This window comes from Ptychodera flava (assembly GCF_041260155.1).
Source record: "Ptychodera flava strain L36383 chromosome 23 unlocalized genomic scaffold, AS_Pfla_20210202 Scaffold_23__1_contigs__length_28996876_pilon, whole genome shotgun sequence".
In the NCBI taxonomy this organism is placed as follows: domain Eukaryota; kingdom Metazoa; phylum Hemichordata; class Enteropneusta; family Ptychoderidae; genus Ptychodera; species Ptychodera flava.
Window position 1 is genome coordinate 16,387,876 of NW_027248277.1, and position 16,343 is coordinate 16,404,218.

Here is a 16,343-nt window from a genome sequence, read left to right on the forward strand (position 1 = left end):
CTGGGTATTTGGACTATAGTAGGAATGCTGGGTATTTGGACTATGGTAGGAATGCTGGGTATTGGACTGTAGTAGGAATACTGGGTATTTGGACTGTAGTACGAATACTGGGTATTTGGACTGTAGTATATATACTGGGTATTTGGACTGCAGTACGAATACTGGGTATTTGGACTGTAGTACGAATACTGGGTATTTGGACTGCAGTACGAATACTGGGTATTTGGACTGTAGTACGAATACTGGGTATTTGGACTGTAATACGAATACTGGGTATTTGGACTGTAGTACGAATACTGGGTATTTGGACTGTAGTACGAATACTGGGTATTTGGACTGTAGCATACTTACTTATCAAGGATTTGTATTGGTGACTCAGCACTACCATACACTCTTTCCCACTGTTCCAGCAACTTCCCAAACTCCGCCACGGAATCCCCACTTTCTGCAGCCATGGTTTGCTCTTTCTACACTGTTCAAGAGATCAGAAATAAGAATCAACACCCACCACAGACTTTGGTACACTCCAATAGTTTTCACAGCAATGGATGGGTGGACCAGTACACTTGGAAATGGGGATGAAAGGGTTAACATTAACGGTGTAATTTTGTCCACTTACTTCAGGATCTATTTGCCAGAGGCAGTTAACACTCAGTGTCAACTGGCAGTCTAGCATTTACCTTCCCTTTTGTCGCTATGGTTTAACCCAGTGCTTAGTGTTTGTATATCAAAGTTAGATCTCTGCACAGAGAAATAGGGTTAAGAGAGTTACAGATAAAAGTTGGGCATATACAGCATTCTGCAGCACTGGAATTACATACAGAAGGATACAGTGTTTTAGGGAATTTGTGCCTCAAAAGTTAAAGACATAAACTTTTGTTGACACTTTCTTTAAACCCTTTTCCTGCCAGACAGTAATAACTGTAGCATTTCCCCATCAGCCAAGTCAGTAAAAAGCGGTATTGAGCCAAAAAATGATGTATCTCCACCCACTTGGCTTGGTATGTTATAGCAGCTTTTGTCCAAAAAAATCAAGTTTACAGTATTTATGTTTTCAACAGCTTTCAAATGTACAGTATTATGTTAAAATACACCATATGGAATATGTTTGTGTTTCATTAATTTTAACCATCTTGACCTGGTGGTGAAATATGGACATGGCAGGAAATGGTTAGGAATTTTTTAACATTTCTCTTTCAAAATCAAGAATAAAAATTAGGAGTCACCGTGCAAATTTTGGTACTAGAGAAACAAAATGGCCACTATCCCTGTGTTAACTCTATGGAGAATAATAAAATTAAAAATTTTCAAAAAACTAAGATGTTGAAAAGTTTTCTTACACCAAGAGCTTTAAATTGAACCCCTAAAAGCGTTATATCAGAAAAGCATAAGTTTGAGAGTTCGAAGGTGCATTCTACCTTAAGGTTGTTAAACAGGTAAACGTTAAAGCCCCAATAGCTGCAAATGATTAATAAACCGATCTCAAAGTATCCTTAGTTATCCAACAGTTTTCTTTGAATAAGACCCATTAGAGACTGAAAAAGTGTATAACGTTGCCATGAGTGTCGAGAGTGGCATGTAAATTCAAAGGTTTTAACGTCATTTTAGATTTCCCACAATTTTCAAAAACTAATCATATGACAGAGAAAATAAAGATTACAACAACAAAATGTTAGCCATCGTGTGTTGTGCATTGAAGTAAATGACATCATACTTGTTTCTGTTATGATCACGATGTATATGTGCAGGAAAATGCTGTTTTTTTGTATTGTCCTGTGAGGGCGCCATTTTATGGGTGCGGCACCCGTTTATTATTAAACCTCTTAAAACGTGTGGGCATGGTCCAAATCAGTGAGCAGCAATACTTCAATACACGTCCTCAGTAAGTACATTTAAATGAACCAACTCTGGTTTGAAAATAAAATCATGAAAATAATGCATAAAATTAGCAGCTATTTGGGCTTTAACTGTACATGTCTTAACAATCTGCTTGGGGTAAATAAACAAATCTATACTTATGTGCATTGCTATTGTTTACATGGGAGTCATGGGGTCAATAATTTAATGATCACACCATGGATATGGGTCAGACCATCATGGTCTGACCCATATCCATTGCTATCTATGGTGATCGTGGAACTGTTTACAGGGAATCGGGGTGAACAGGTTAAAACCCATCAGGGCATTAACACACAAAAGCAGCAAGACTGTCTGAGGTTAGAGTCAAGGTCGGGGTTAGGGGAAGTGTCAAGTTGGTGAATACAGAGAGCCTAGGGCATATGTACCAAACAATTGCTCTTGATTTGATAATTTTCTCATTGATTCTAAACCATTGGGTAATATTACTAAAACAGTTTAGGTTAGGCTAATTCAGTCAAATGATGTCATCCTATCAAACAATATGAGGGGGAGGAGAGGGGGGGACTTGACCCAGTTGCAGTCACTTCCAGACAGTGCCATTTAAAGGTGAGGTGACCGATATACTGGGAATTGGGGAAAAGGTTAAGGAAATCTTCCCAAGCTTGCTCATGATTGAAAGTATCAGTCAGTGTACCCTCCCCATTTCACCCTCTAGTCATTCACACGAAATTTAAGGAATTGATTGTCAGACTGCTGCGCACATTTGTCCACACAAACTAGCCGGACCTTATCAAACAAACCACTGAACGAGCATCACCGTTCGAAAGATAACTTTATGAGGCAGTTTTACCGCGATACAGGCACAGCGCGATGGTGGCCGTCAGGCCTCAGGGAGCCGTTTGTGTTCACCGAGAACGATTATCGCTTACCTGATCTGTACTTTCTGGAAGACCTGACCACTTCTGTCGTTTCGACTTAAGTCCAAATTTTTCTTGTCACTTTGGACCTCACAGTGTTTTTGGATTAATATCGCTGTACGAAGAGTGTATGTGTAACGTATAAATTTACCTACCTCGAAAAAACAATTGTATGATACCTTCACAATATGACATCTATGGAGTTGAGTGATATTGCGACACGATCATCCATGCATCGACCGATGGTGAACCAAGGTACACGACCTGTCTATGATTTCAGCTTTAGGACACTATTTAGTTGTGTCAACAGAAAGCATCTAGTCACAAATTATCGTTCTAGAGCGATGTGGCGATCTAATATTGATAAACTGAAACGTACAAGTTTTGTTTACGCTTTAGCCGACATGCCGCATGTGTTCATGGCGTACTCGACACAATTGCACAACCTTTGACCTCTTGACCTTTTTTCATCAACTATAGGGGGCGCACATCTCTTGGATTTGTATGTGGTTATTGTGTTGAAAAGTTGCTGGTCGTAAAGAAAAACCTAGGGTCGTAGCTGGAGAATATATGATTACCATGTAGACTGAGAGTTTAATGGTTTGGTAAGCGAACACTAAAAATTTGCTTTGATTCATTGAATACTGCCTAAAAATGGAAAAACTGTGTATGTGTCGTTAATAAACGCCTGAAGCAGATTTCGTAAGTTTTAGAAGTCTTCAGTCTTCAGGAGGATGAATTTCACTGCAATGAAGTGTATTAAGTAGTCGTAAAGTTTTCTTTCTCATCAATGGAGTTGAACTATCCAATATCTGATAGTTTAAATGAAAAAGAAAAGTTGTTGTACAGATGATAAGCTGTCTCTCATGCAATATATTACAAACATTAACTTGTTTCCCCCATCAGCTTTAGGTAAAATACATTGCAGTGTTTTATGCAATAATATTTTTGCTAAATTGCACTTTCTGAAATGTATTGTTGTACAATAAAATGATTAAAGTGGTTCTTTTCACTAAAACAAACGTTTAATAAAGATTAAAGGCATCATGGGCCAGTGGCTAGAGCAGTGGACTCACGATCGAAGGATGGTGAGTTCGAGCCCTGGCATGGCTGTGGTGTTGTGTCCTTGAGCAAGGCACTTTATTCCTCATTGCTTCTCCCCACCCAGGAGTGATGGGTACCTGGTAGGACAGAGGTTGTAATGTGTGCGTTTAGCTCTGCTGCGCTTATTGGCTGCACATGTGAGCTGTTGTTTGCTTCCCAGGGAGTTGAGTGGTTAGTTCCAGTGACCAGGGGTAATAATAATTGTAAAGCGCCTGATCACATGAACTTGTGGATATGAGCGCTATATAAGAACCCTTTATTATTATTTATTTGAATTCTTAATAGTGTATGCATGCCCCTGAACAATATAACTGTTGTTCTACGTGATAACATTTTAGCGCGAAAATGATCAAAGGAGAGATCGCTGAGAATTAAACCAGAAAGAAATAACAAAGGATCCTTCAATAGAAGAAATATTTCACATTAAATTAGGTGGGGGTTTTTTTCTCTGGTGCTTGTTTGTGGTTCACAGAGCGGTGTCTATAGAAAAGAACTGTGTAGCAGTGAGTATAAATTTGAGTGTCCAGAAAACTCCCTGAAGCGATTTTTTTAATGACGTCACACATATTATTCCGTCGTCTCGCATATCGCCCCATGGTCATTGAGACATACCAAATTTTCACATGATTCCTGTCTCAAAATTAAATGTTTATCATCCTTCTTATAGGTATATTATCATACAATTAAATTGTACCAAGATGCCTCACATGTTGACAATCACGTCGACGTCATTGTAACGTGCATGGTTAGTCGGGGTGTTAGTTCTTGTTACAAATGCCACGAGGAAACGTGTGGTTTATCACAAATGTTTTCGACGGGGCCAGGCCGCGCTCTTGTGTTTTACAATTTGCTAAGACGATTAAACCGCTTTGCAAGGAATGCAAAATTTCGATTTTTTATTTGTGAACTTTGTCTCTATGCCACCAAGGTTTGTCTTTCTCCAATCGCGTCGTTGAATTGATGGCGCACAATACGAATCTGTACGCAGCTCCAAACTGGCTGGTCCGAAGCAAAGTCCGACGAACGGCTCACTGTATCTGTTTTCTTTTATCATTTTTCTCGATAAATCTCGATAATTATCATGAACTGATACAATACAATTTGTGTCGCTGGATTGATGGTTTTCAAACACTATAGTTTCTTGTTCCGGAGGTTTAAGTCCGCCCAGAGCCGGACCAACCGTTCGGGCGGCAATAGCTTTCAAATTATTGCAAAACACGCCAGACACGCTTCAGTGCTACTGATGAAAAGTCGACATCTCCAATTTCCGAGGGTCATTATGAATGAAGTGTGGTAGCGAGGAAAGTGCTGGTGTCGTCATGCTCTAGTTATGAAAAGAGCAACTAAATGTTTTATTTTACAAATGCTTTACAACCGCAGTTTCGTGACGGTTAAACCATGCACTTGAACTTGCACTTGAACACGGTCCGTGGGGACCGTGTTTGTAACAATAATTACCTTCGATTCATGAGCAGTTAAGGCATTATGCGCCTCGAAAGAGATAAAACTTAGTCTGAGAACTCTCAAAGAGGAATGTATACGTGGTGCTTTAAGGTATTCTACGCCTTGAAAATGAAAGATTTGAACTTTAGCTAAACAATATCAATCATTCTAGTATATATCAAGAAAAAACTTGGAGTTCTCTGTGCAAGTTTTAATACTAGTGAAACGAATAACCCGATATTTACCAACATTTGAAATCCAAAATGGCCGCTATCCCTGTGTTATCTCAATCGGAGAAAATAAAATTCCCGATTTTCAAAGTTTCCAAACCGACTTTATTTACCACATAAGCTTCAAAATGAGCTCCCACAAGTGGTAGGCCAAAGGAATATTGTAAAGGTTTAAGAGTCCGAATATCTGTCCCCGAGGTGCATCCTACCTTGATAGAGGATGTTTTGAACATGTTATATGATGTACCATAACCTTGTTACTCTGCACGTACCGCGGAAAAGCTGGTACACAGTGTGTATTTTGGAAAGACAATGCGAACATTGTCGACGGATGGCTCTGGACGCTGCTACGTGGTTGACTATTTTCAGTGAAATTTCCCTATCAACTGTGAGGCTTTCGTCAGCTGACTTGAGTTTTGCAGAGCTGGAAGCGCTGGCTGAAATCTAGACCTCTGGCGATCAATAACAGTCAAATGACGAGACAAAAGAAGTCCTTTCTACCGATGTATGAATTCAATGTTCTACTCCAGTATATAGGTCGACAATAAAATGAAACTGGTTGTTGTAAGATCAAAATGCAAATCGACAAAATATTGCTATATGGAGGTAAAAAACATGAACTAGTAGAAAAATGCTTCAAAGACACATGTCCTATTGTTACCCCCGGGGATCAAATGGTTAAACCCTATACTCTTGTGTTTTCCAAAATATTCTGAGCGCGTTCGATGATGTCAGAAGCTAAGTGAACTGCAGTGCTATTTAGTATGAACAACACATGGTTGCCAGTCAACAAAACCCAATTGTTACACTCTCAATCACGAACGGCACTTACACGAAGGGACTTCGACCGAACGCACTCCGTCAACCCACACTCCAAATTCTGTCTCTCGGACAAAAAAAGTTGTTATTCGCTGAGTTGAACGTGTACTTGGGGTTGTACGAAACTTGTTTCGTTAATAGCCAGGTCCGACAGACATTTCGTTGGCATACCATATTTGGAATACAAGATTTATCTTTCATCGGTTTACTGGAGTGGTGTTCAATCCTGTTCCTGGCGACATGAAGACAACTGACAGAATTTTCGCCTTAATGACTGTGATTTCCATCGCCTGGACCAATGTCAGTAAGTAGAAATGTGTATTTACGTTCAGTGACACAATGCAATTCCAAAACTTCGAATGCCCGGAATACCGGAGGGTAACGCTAATTTCAAAATATGTGTTTAAGGCAGTATGCACCTCAAAAGTGAAAGACTTAAACTTTTGCTCTAATTTTCCTCAAGGAATCTTCCAATCATTCTCTTTCAAAATCAAGAATAAAATAGGGGGTCACCGTTACCGATATTTGAAATTCAAAATGGCGGCCATCCCTGTGTTAACTCTATGGGAGAAAAATAAAAATTTTCGAATTTCGAAAAACTAAGCCAGTGAAAAGTTTCTTTCACAAAGAGCTTTAAAATGAACCCCCACATGTGGTATATCAGAAGAGAACTGTAAAAGTTTGAGAGTCCGAATGTCTGTCCCCGAGGTGCGTATAACTGTTGTCTATGCAATGCAACATTTGCAAGAACAGAATTTACTTTTATATCGTTACAAAAAAAAAACAAGATATTTATCTTGTTTTATAATTATATCCAGTCTGAAAACTCCCGGGTATAGTATTTGAAACCCGTCACCGCGGCCCGCAGGCTGCGCCCGTACTAGCAGCGAGCGCGCGTTGGCATGTCAACCGATATACTAATTGGAGAAAAAAAATGTTTTGCCAGTTGCGAGGGGAGACGTTCGGGTAGGGGTGCCAAGCAAGAATTAAACAAAAAGGTAATCAGCTTTTTAGCCATAGACTACTCTATTGAACGATATCACTTTTTGTGTATATCTGAGTCCCTTTCGACTGAAAAGACGGAGAATGGCATGCTACTCAGTCAATTGTACATGAAATTAGACCTACTTAAGGTAGAACGTGATATGAGTCTCTAACTTTTACAATTCTTTTCTGATCTACCCCTTGTGGGGGTTCATTTTAAAGCTCTTAGTGTAAGAAAACTTTTCATCGGCATAGTTTTTCGAAAATCGAAAATTTAATTTTTTTTCTGCGTAGAGTTAACACAGGAATGGCGGCCATTTTGAATTTTGAATTTCTGTAACTCTTGGGTTATTTGTTTCTCTAGTACCAAAATTTGCGCGGTGAACCCCGATTTTATTCTCGACTTTGGTAAGAGAATGGCTGAAAGTTTCATGAAGGAAAGTCTGAGCAAAAGTTTAAGTCTTTCACTTTCGAGGCGCATACTACCTTAAGTAACAAATGCCTTTTTGGTGCTAAATGTCTTTTGGTCTTCTAGGTTGCAAAAACCCAATTTAGGTGTATAGTCATTAAAATCCAAATGGTGCTGGGGGTTTTGAGTGTGATATAATTTTAAATGTCTCCGACTGTCTCTGAGGTAGTTCGCGCCTCAAAATTGAAAGACTCGAACTTTCCGTAAGATAACCTTAAATTGTTATATAGTAATTTCGAAATCAAGAACAGGAGTCAGTGGTCACCCTATAAGATACGGTACTAGAAAAACAAAAACCCTACTTTAAACATCCTACTTTAAATTTCGCTGAACAATGGTTGGTACACGACAATATGTGAAATTCTGCAATTTGAACAGCGCCATCGCCACAATACTTCATATCTTGACGAGAAAATTAGTAATATTGTTAGTAATTCTAGCATCGTTCGCCAAAACGCACATAATTGCAAGTGAAAACACAAGCAGTTTTAAGGTATTAATACTTTAGTTGTCTGGCGAATCTATGGATTCATATAAAAGCTTGTGGAGAACCAAAAACTTTCACCGTCCCCCTTAAGGTTTCACAAAAATTCACATTTTAACCGTTCTGCAATAGAAGCCATTATGAATTTGAAGTATCGGTAAATTTTAGATGATTTGTTTCTCTGATCATAAATCAAAAGTGACCCTGGTTTCCGTATGCTTGAGAGACCGACCGACAGTCTGTCTCGGATCTGAGGCGTAAAATATCCTAACATAGTTCTTCGACATTGAAAGAGTTAATTTATTCTGATCATGAAACTTTCTGTAAGGAATTTTTAAACACAATTGGAACTAATTTGGGATAATAGGATCTTTATATTTCCAGTCTCAAAAATGATAAAGGTGCCCTATAGCTGAATGTTGAAATATTACAAATTACTCATAAAAAAACCAAACGTGTAACTGAAAAAGAAAAGCAGACGAGCTTACGTTTGCAGTTTAAAACGACATTACTTCAGTCTCTAGTTATCGCAAATTACTTCCAATCGTGTTTTTAAATCATTTTCTTTTGAATCAAAACTAAAAATCAAGGTCACCGTGGAAAATAGAGAAAAAAAGTAACCAATATCTACCAACACTTGAATTTCAAAATTGCCGCCATCCAAGACGATGTGTACGTACGTGCATGTGATGAAAAATTAACTTTTCTATTTTCAAAAGTACGAGCAGGTAAAATCTTCAGTTAACCAAGAGCTTTTAGGGTGAACCCCAACAAGTCGTAGACCAGAAAAGTATTGTAAAGGTATTGTAAAAGAATTAGACTCCGAATGTCTGTCCCCGAGGCGCATTCTACCTTTTATATACAGCATTAGCTCTGCATGGCAGGGCTGTGTGTCGCTGCGAATCCGTAGCCTTTGCCACTCGGTAGCTTGGTCATTGGAGTGGCAAAAGAACAAACTCCCAAAAGAACATGTCAAGGAGTGCAGGGCTCGTTTTCGCAGTAAGGCTGTGTGTTACCGGCGTCATACGGCGTCGAGGCCATAACGCCGGTAACACACAGCCCTGCCATGCAGAGCTAATGCTGTATGTGGTTCAAGTCTTGTAGTGCTGCCAGCTTATTCGTGATCGCCGGGGTAGGGGGGGACAGAGAATGGCTACGTTGTTCAATAACTGAGGCCCACAGTCATGATTAATGACTCTTTGCCTCGGGGCACGTTTCTCGAATGTCCGCGTAGGTCTTGAACTGTGACAGCAAATAATCATTGACGGTAGTCCATTAAAACGTGGCGGGTTGTTTGTCGGGAAGTTACCAGTCAAAACTGGACAGAAACCACAGGTGCTCATGAGGGCGTCACCGCTTTCACAACTATGGCACAGTAAGTGAGACTACCCACAATTCCCGTTGATTTGTTCACTCAGATCATTGTTTGCTAAAGGCTTTTTCAATTTTATCAGTTTCTTAACAATTTTTAATTTACAATTCAAGTTAAGGATTATTTGTTAAAACTATGCTCCAAAATTATTCATTTTATTCAAATTATTCAATTATTCATGAGTAAATTGAATGAGAAGTCGATATTTGGAGGTGCTAAAAATTGCACAACTCTCAAGGTAAAGTTATCAGCAACTAAGATGGTCTTATCATACCACCTGTCAGACATGCAAATTTCCTTTGTTACGAACATTAAAAAAATCAATACCCTCTCTTTTTCCAACACAGATGAAACTTATTCCCTTAGTTTCCTTGAAAACATGTGTATGGCTGTCAAAATCTATGTCAACAAAATTGCTATCTCCTCTGCGGAAAAGGGTTGATCTTCTCATTATTCACAGTGAATCAGAAAATTATGATTATCAGAACTATGTTGCCAGAATTTGAAATATGGACCGAGTTGTTCTGTGTACAGAAGAAATTTGCTTCAGTTCAGTGAGTGATCTCCATGTGTACAGATCATGGAGAATTGTGGGTAGCCTCACTGACTGTGTATGGTGTGGCCCCCGGGTTTGGCCTAACCCCAACTGTTATCATGCAATGGTGGTTGTGGATCCGTTCATAGGAATTGGGATGAACAGGGGTTTTTGTACATCCATGATTTATCCGAGTAGCTCTTATCCCAGTGGATGCCGTTGTAACATTGATTTCTACTTATCCCTCGAGGAATTAGCTCTGCATGGCAGGGCTGTGTGTTACCAGCAGCGTTATACGGCCTCCCACAGCCCTGCCATGCAGAGCTATCGAGGAATGTGCCGGTACACGGTCCCATAGACCAAATCCTGCAACGCCAGGCTGATTTTGTCTGTTTTGGGAGGTTGGTTTTGTTTTGTTTTTTTAATTTTCGAAGTTTTTATGGGTTTTTTTCAGATGCAGAATTGACGATTAAAGAAGACTCGTTCGTCATCATAAGTCTTGATTCTTTGACATTCAGCGCTCATTATTACACCACATTTACATTCTCCTTTGTCGTCATTACCGACCAAGTCAACGCGGAGCAACTCACTCGCACAAATTGTGTATTCACCAACGATTCTTCGTTCGGTCAGAACGTACTCATCTCGCCGTTCACGACACCCCTTGGACCCTCCTCCTATCCATTCACCGTGCCAACAGGGGCTGACGGGCTGACCCTCACCAACTTTACCGCCTCAGTGAAACCTGACTTGGACAACTGCCATCTGTACACAGTTATCTGTATAACACCGGAGGATATACCCACCTGTATTGATATCACAGAAATGAAAGATTGTAAGTACTTGTTTCGCAAAATCATCCTGTCACGACTCGCTTTTCACAAAACCGTGTTCTGTTCTGTGTAATGTCGTCCACCATCAAACGCGAAATATAGATCACAATCGCTTGCCGTCTTCTCGGCACTTTTTTAGCCTGTGAACATGAACTTGTAAATATTTTTAAGTCTTATTTGTATAGAATAAAAAAAAATCTTGAACAAGAAAGTGATGAGAAAGACTCTGTCAGCAATTCCGGTGATAATGTTTACATTTGATCGTCAAATTTTCGTTCTACGTTTGGTAAAGGTTTAGACATGTTCCAATTCTAGGTAAATGCAGAGTTGTAAAGTCCATAGGGCAGACTGTGCATGGTTTCTCAGACTGATAATGATTTGAAATGCATATCAAGCAAAGAACAACACATACATACATACATACATACATACATACATACATACATACATACATACATACATATTTGCTGTTCTATATCGAAATTTTCTCTACTCAACAACCTCCGTCATCAGTTTCCACTATTTACTATTTTTTCAGGCGATGCCACTGAAGATCCGAATAAGCAAGGTAAGTTGTACCTAAGGGACTGGTCAGTTTCTTCGGCCTGGGGGGGGGGGTGGATTATTTTTGCCGACGTCTAAAAGTGGCTGACCCCCCCCTATGCCAAATTTTGAAAACAGGGTGACCCCCCTATTCCAAATTTCGAAAACAAGGTGACCCCCCCCCCGGCGCGCGACATAGGTAAAGCAAAAGGTGGACAAAAAATTATATATATATATATATTTATGTATATATATATATATATATATATATATATATATATATATATATATATATATTTTACATTTTACATTTTACATATATTTATATTTTAAATAGTCATTCTATGTTTTAATGAAATTGTTGACATGTCAGTTGTAAGATAGGAATTTCAAAGTGTCAATCTTAAAGTTTAAATACAGTACATTTTGAATGAGCTTTATTTTGAATGAGCTTTGAATGTATTTCACACTTTCTATGCTTAACCAGATGTCCTGAACTGTTGTACAGAAATGGATGTCAATCATTAATATCAAAGAGGAAAAAGCAGTGAATCAAAAACTTTGATGGGTGTTAAGACTTGCCAACCATCCAATTAAATCTCCTGAGGAGCCATAGAGAGCCTTTTTAGCCAAATCTGATGTGTACAGTGTCTGAGAGGACCTTTTCTTGTAACATTGAAACCATAAAAGCACAGCTAATAATGACAAAAACTGCCTTTTTAACTGTTATTTTGTTCATAAAAAAGCATCTTCTACAGAAAACCTGTGACACAAAGGAAAATAATTGCATCAATGAGAAGGAAAGATATCTTGTCATTTTTCTATCTCTAAAATAAGTCACTGTATCAAATGTATATTGTGAAATATTTGTGCATATTGCTTTCTCATACTGAATTCTCATAGAGAGAACAGAAAAGTATCAGAAATTTGTCATCCTTTTCATGTGAAATGCAGATTTCATAATGGTACACTTTCACTTAGCAAACATTAAGATATCTCTGATTTATTCAAGTTGGCGCCCGAAGGGCGCGCCGAAAAATATGAAACATCCTGATATCTCTGATATATATGCCTTGTATATTAAAGTCATGCACCTGAACGGCATGCTGAAAAATGTCTGATATAGATTAAAGTAATGAGCTTGAAGAGCACGCTGAAAAATATTGAACATACAGATATCTCTGCAGTGTTGTCCTTATATTTAAAGGTAGCCGGGTAATTTAAGAAAGTAGACGGGTGGAGACTACAAGGGAGCGAAGCGACCGATCAGCGAGTGAGCGTAGCGAACAAAGGGGGGGAGAGCGCGAGAGGGGTGTCCCCCCTCTCGCAAGGCGAAAAATGAAATTTTGGAGTGGAAATGGTGTTCTCTGGTGGCATCTGAGGTGACATTTAGCTGAGACTGAAACAGTACTTTTTTTGTGTGTCTTGGACGTGGTTCACAAAACAAACAAACATGATTTTGTTTTGTTTTTGTATTATTTATGACAAACTTATGGTTTTATTTGCAGTGAAGATTTAACATTTAATCTTAAATCACCTGCAGTCTGCTCATTTCATTGCTCATTTCCCATTCTTCATTAGGCCTACCACATATAGTTTCTGAAACTTATGACACAAAGTGAGTGATTGACAGAAATGTTGCAACAAATTACTAATAAATGCCAACCGTGCACGATCATCGCGTCTCGCTGTCCCCAAATTTGATCAAAGCAGATACGCAGTATGGTGTCCGGAAGGAAACAACACCATTTCTTTCGAATTTGCTCCACGAGTCCGTGAAAAAAAATGATTCAGAGGGTCCATCGAAGGACACTATCGGGCAACCCAACATACAGAACATCGAGAAGCGCAGAGAAATTGAACCCATGCCGGAATCCACGACGTATTGTCCTGTTGTCTTAAACAACGGGGGATCAGCGCTACGGTGAAGCCGTGACGATGATGCGCCGATCGGCAACGGTCGGCAACACACATGCCTGTGACCGTGGATTCTAGTACGTAAAAATAATCGATGGAAATAAAATACCCATTCAAATAAACAGTTGGTTCTAAAAAAAATCAGTTCCAGCTCATTTTGTTAAAAACTAATCTAGAAAATGCGTCGGTATTGCTCTGAGAATAACTTGATTTGTTGAGAAGATCATACTCGTAGTGACTTTGGCAGCCAGCGCGGCAGCGGAAAACTAGCTTGCCAGTCTCATGAACTTCGAACCGTCGATCAAAATCATATCTTTTCGGCGCTTTTCTCTCACAAATTCAGCGAAATTGAAGTTTTTCATACATAAACTAAATGTATTGTTGGAATCAAGTATACCTTTCGAACGGACTTTCTTCGGGAAAAAATATTTCATCGGCAAGGTGCCAGTGGCTGACGTCACATTTCTTTTTGACGGCACGGTTAAAAATGACCTAAGATGACCTTCATACTAATCAAACCAATTACACTGCTCGTAACAAAGGCAACACCGTAGGCGCGTCCATCAGCCAATCACACTATTTGACAAATAAAAGATCGGGCTAAAAAAGCCACAAATGGGTATTTAGAAACTGTTTTGTGTTTGTGCAGTTCCATGCGGGGAAAGGGGTCGCGAAACTGCTAATCGTACGTGTGCCGTCTAACAGCTGGCAGTGCAATACCGAAATTAATAGGTCTATAAAAACAATCTAATTTAATACGTTAAAAGTAGCCGGGAAAAAATGCAAAACAGCCGGGTTATTTACCCGGCACCCGGCTTCTAAGGACAACACTGGCTCTAATGTATGTATGCTTGATATGTTAAAGTTGGGTGTGCTGAAAAATATGACTGATTATTAAAGTTACGCGCCCGAAGGGCGCGCCGAAAAATACAACTGAATAATGAAATTTGTGGCTGACACTAGCATTTTAGGCCAATGATGAGCCTGTGTCAAAATTCAAAAACACACTGACCCCCCTATTGGGCATTTCAAAAACAAGGTGACCCCCCCCATCACCAAAGTCAAAAACAGGGTGACCCCCCATTAATCCACGCCCCCAGGCTGAAGAAACTGACCAGTCCCTAAGTTATCATTGTTCAAATGTGTGTATATATTGTGTGCTCCCTCATTGGTCTGTCTGTCTGTGTGTCTGTCTGTCTATCTTTCAGTGTCTGTGTCTATCTATGTGTGCAGAAGAGACTCTCTTGCAATAGTCTAATTAATACAATAAAGAATTTCTTGATATCGGAAACTTCGATCGAACAGTTTCAGGCACAATGCTTCTATCAAGATACTTTCCTTTATGAAAAGATTTTAAATTTCCCGTTAAATGACCTTCCCTCTTAAAATTGTCCGTCAAGTTGAGAGAGAGATGACCTAGGAGATAACGATATTGGCAAATTTATTGTTCCATTAGCTGCAACTTTTGATTGTATATTCCCCTCATTTACATTGTTTTCTTTCTTTACATCATTCTGCTTAAGGTAGAATGCGTCTCGGGGACAGACAATTCGGACTGTCAAACTTTTACATTATTATTGTTGTCTGCCACTTGTTGGAGCCCATTTTGAAGCTTAGGGAGTTAATACAGTTTTCGCCGGATTAGTTTTGTTAAAATCAGGAATTTTATATTTCCCCATAAAGCTAACACGGGGATGGCGGCCATTTTGTTCCGAAAGCGAATAGTTTTAGTTTTCAAGGTTTAGCAAAAGTTGAAATATTGTATATTTTCAAGGTGCGTACTACCTTATCTCGTATTTTGTGTATTTTGTTCTCCACAGCTTGTGGTGGCAGCGACACTCCATCGTCAGTTGGGATATTTGTGGCCATGGCAACTGCCTTCACACTGTTCAAGTACGTCACTGATCAAGCGTAACAGTCGAAGTCGCATGTGTGACACCAGCCGAACATAAGTGAGATGTTTGTACCAGATGTTAAATTTGGTCGTGGCTGATTTTAGATATTTTTCTTTCAACAACCTATCCAACGTTTAGTTAAGAGAAGGATAGATACATCCTTAAAATGTCACTCTTTAATTTAAAGCTCCATAAGCTGTATCTTTTGGCTATTTTTCAGAACATTGTTTTGTGGTTTCCCGACACTTTCTGCATTGAGTCCCTAAACTGTAATTAATGCAAAGTATTTGGCATATCGATACAACCTATATGAGTATAATCTCCATTGTTATTGTTGAAAATTGTATTCAAGTCCGGACTAGAATTCATTCGTAAACAATAAACAATACACATATACAAGCTGTGTTGATAAAAAGAATACTCGAAATTTCAGCATGACAAACGGATTAGGGTCAGACACGGTAGTTGATATACAGAAGCAGAATACTGAAAAACTTGCCACAAGTTACAGCTTATGTCCCTTTAACTGATGCGTTGCATTTATTGTAAATTCAAATATCACCATTCATACTTCGAAGATAAGTCGCCTGGGATAGTGCACGACGATGATTAAACGATTTCATCTTGAAGCCACTGAAGTAATGTGCAAATCATAATAAACAGCTGTATTTGTCGTTCTTTGTGAAAGTAAAATATTGCCTCGCAATCACTCTTTGACTCACATGATTTCCAAGACAACGTAATGAGTACCCAGCATGCAGTGCTATAAGCAGATTTCCAGCTTGCTAGAGTACCAGTTATGTATTTCGTGGATTAAGAATACCCCCGGGGGCTTATCAAATGGCTTTATACGGCGACTTAATCCATTTAACTGTAAAATAACACATCTTTTTGTAATGCAATTCTCAACTTAATAAATAAAAACCTGAAATCACAGT

The 16,343-nt window shown here is 39.1% G+C and overlaps 2 protein-coding genes across 2 annotated transcripts in view; one reads left to right on the forward strand and one right to left on the reverse strand.

The window, feature by feature from the left end:
* Positions 1–3,224, reverse strand: part of LOC139123507 (DDB1- and CUL4-associated factor 1-like) — a 103,957-nt gene extending 100,733 nt beyond the window's left edge. The window contains exons 1-2 of the mRNA XM_070689665.1: positions 2,933–3,224; positions 352–472 (exon numbers count right to left, since the gene is read on the reverse strand). Coding sequence (XP_070545766.1) covers positions 352–455 — 104 coding nt within the window. The 5' untranslated portion in view covers positions 456–472; positions 2,933–3,224. The remainder of the gene's footprint in view (positions 1–351; positions 473–2,932) is intronic.
* A 3,118-nt stretch (positions 3,225–6,342) lies between these two features.
* On the forward strand, positions 6,343–16,343 carry LOC139123992 (uncharacterized). The gene is made up of 4 exons (XM_070690125.1): positions 6,343–6,677; positions 10,672–11,052; positions 11,589–11,618; positions 15,331–16,343. Exons 1-4 carry the CDS (start codon positions 6,614–6,616, stop codon positions 15,423–15,425), a joined length of 570 nt encoding a protein of 189 aa, XP_070546226.1. The 5' UTR covers positions 6,343–6,613; the 3' UTR covers positions 15,426–16,343.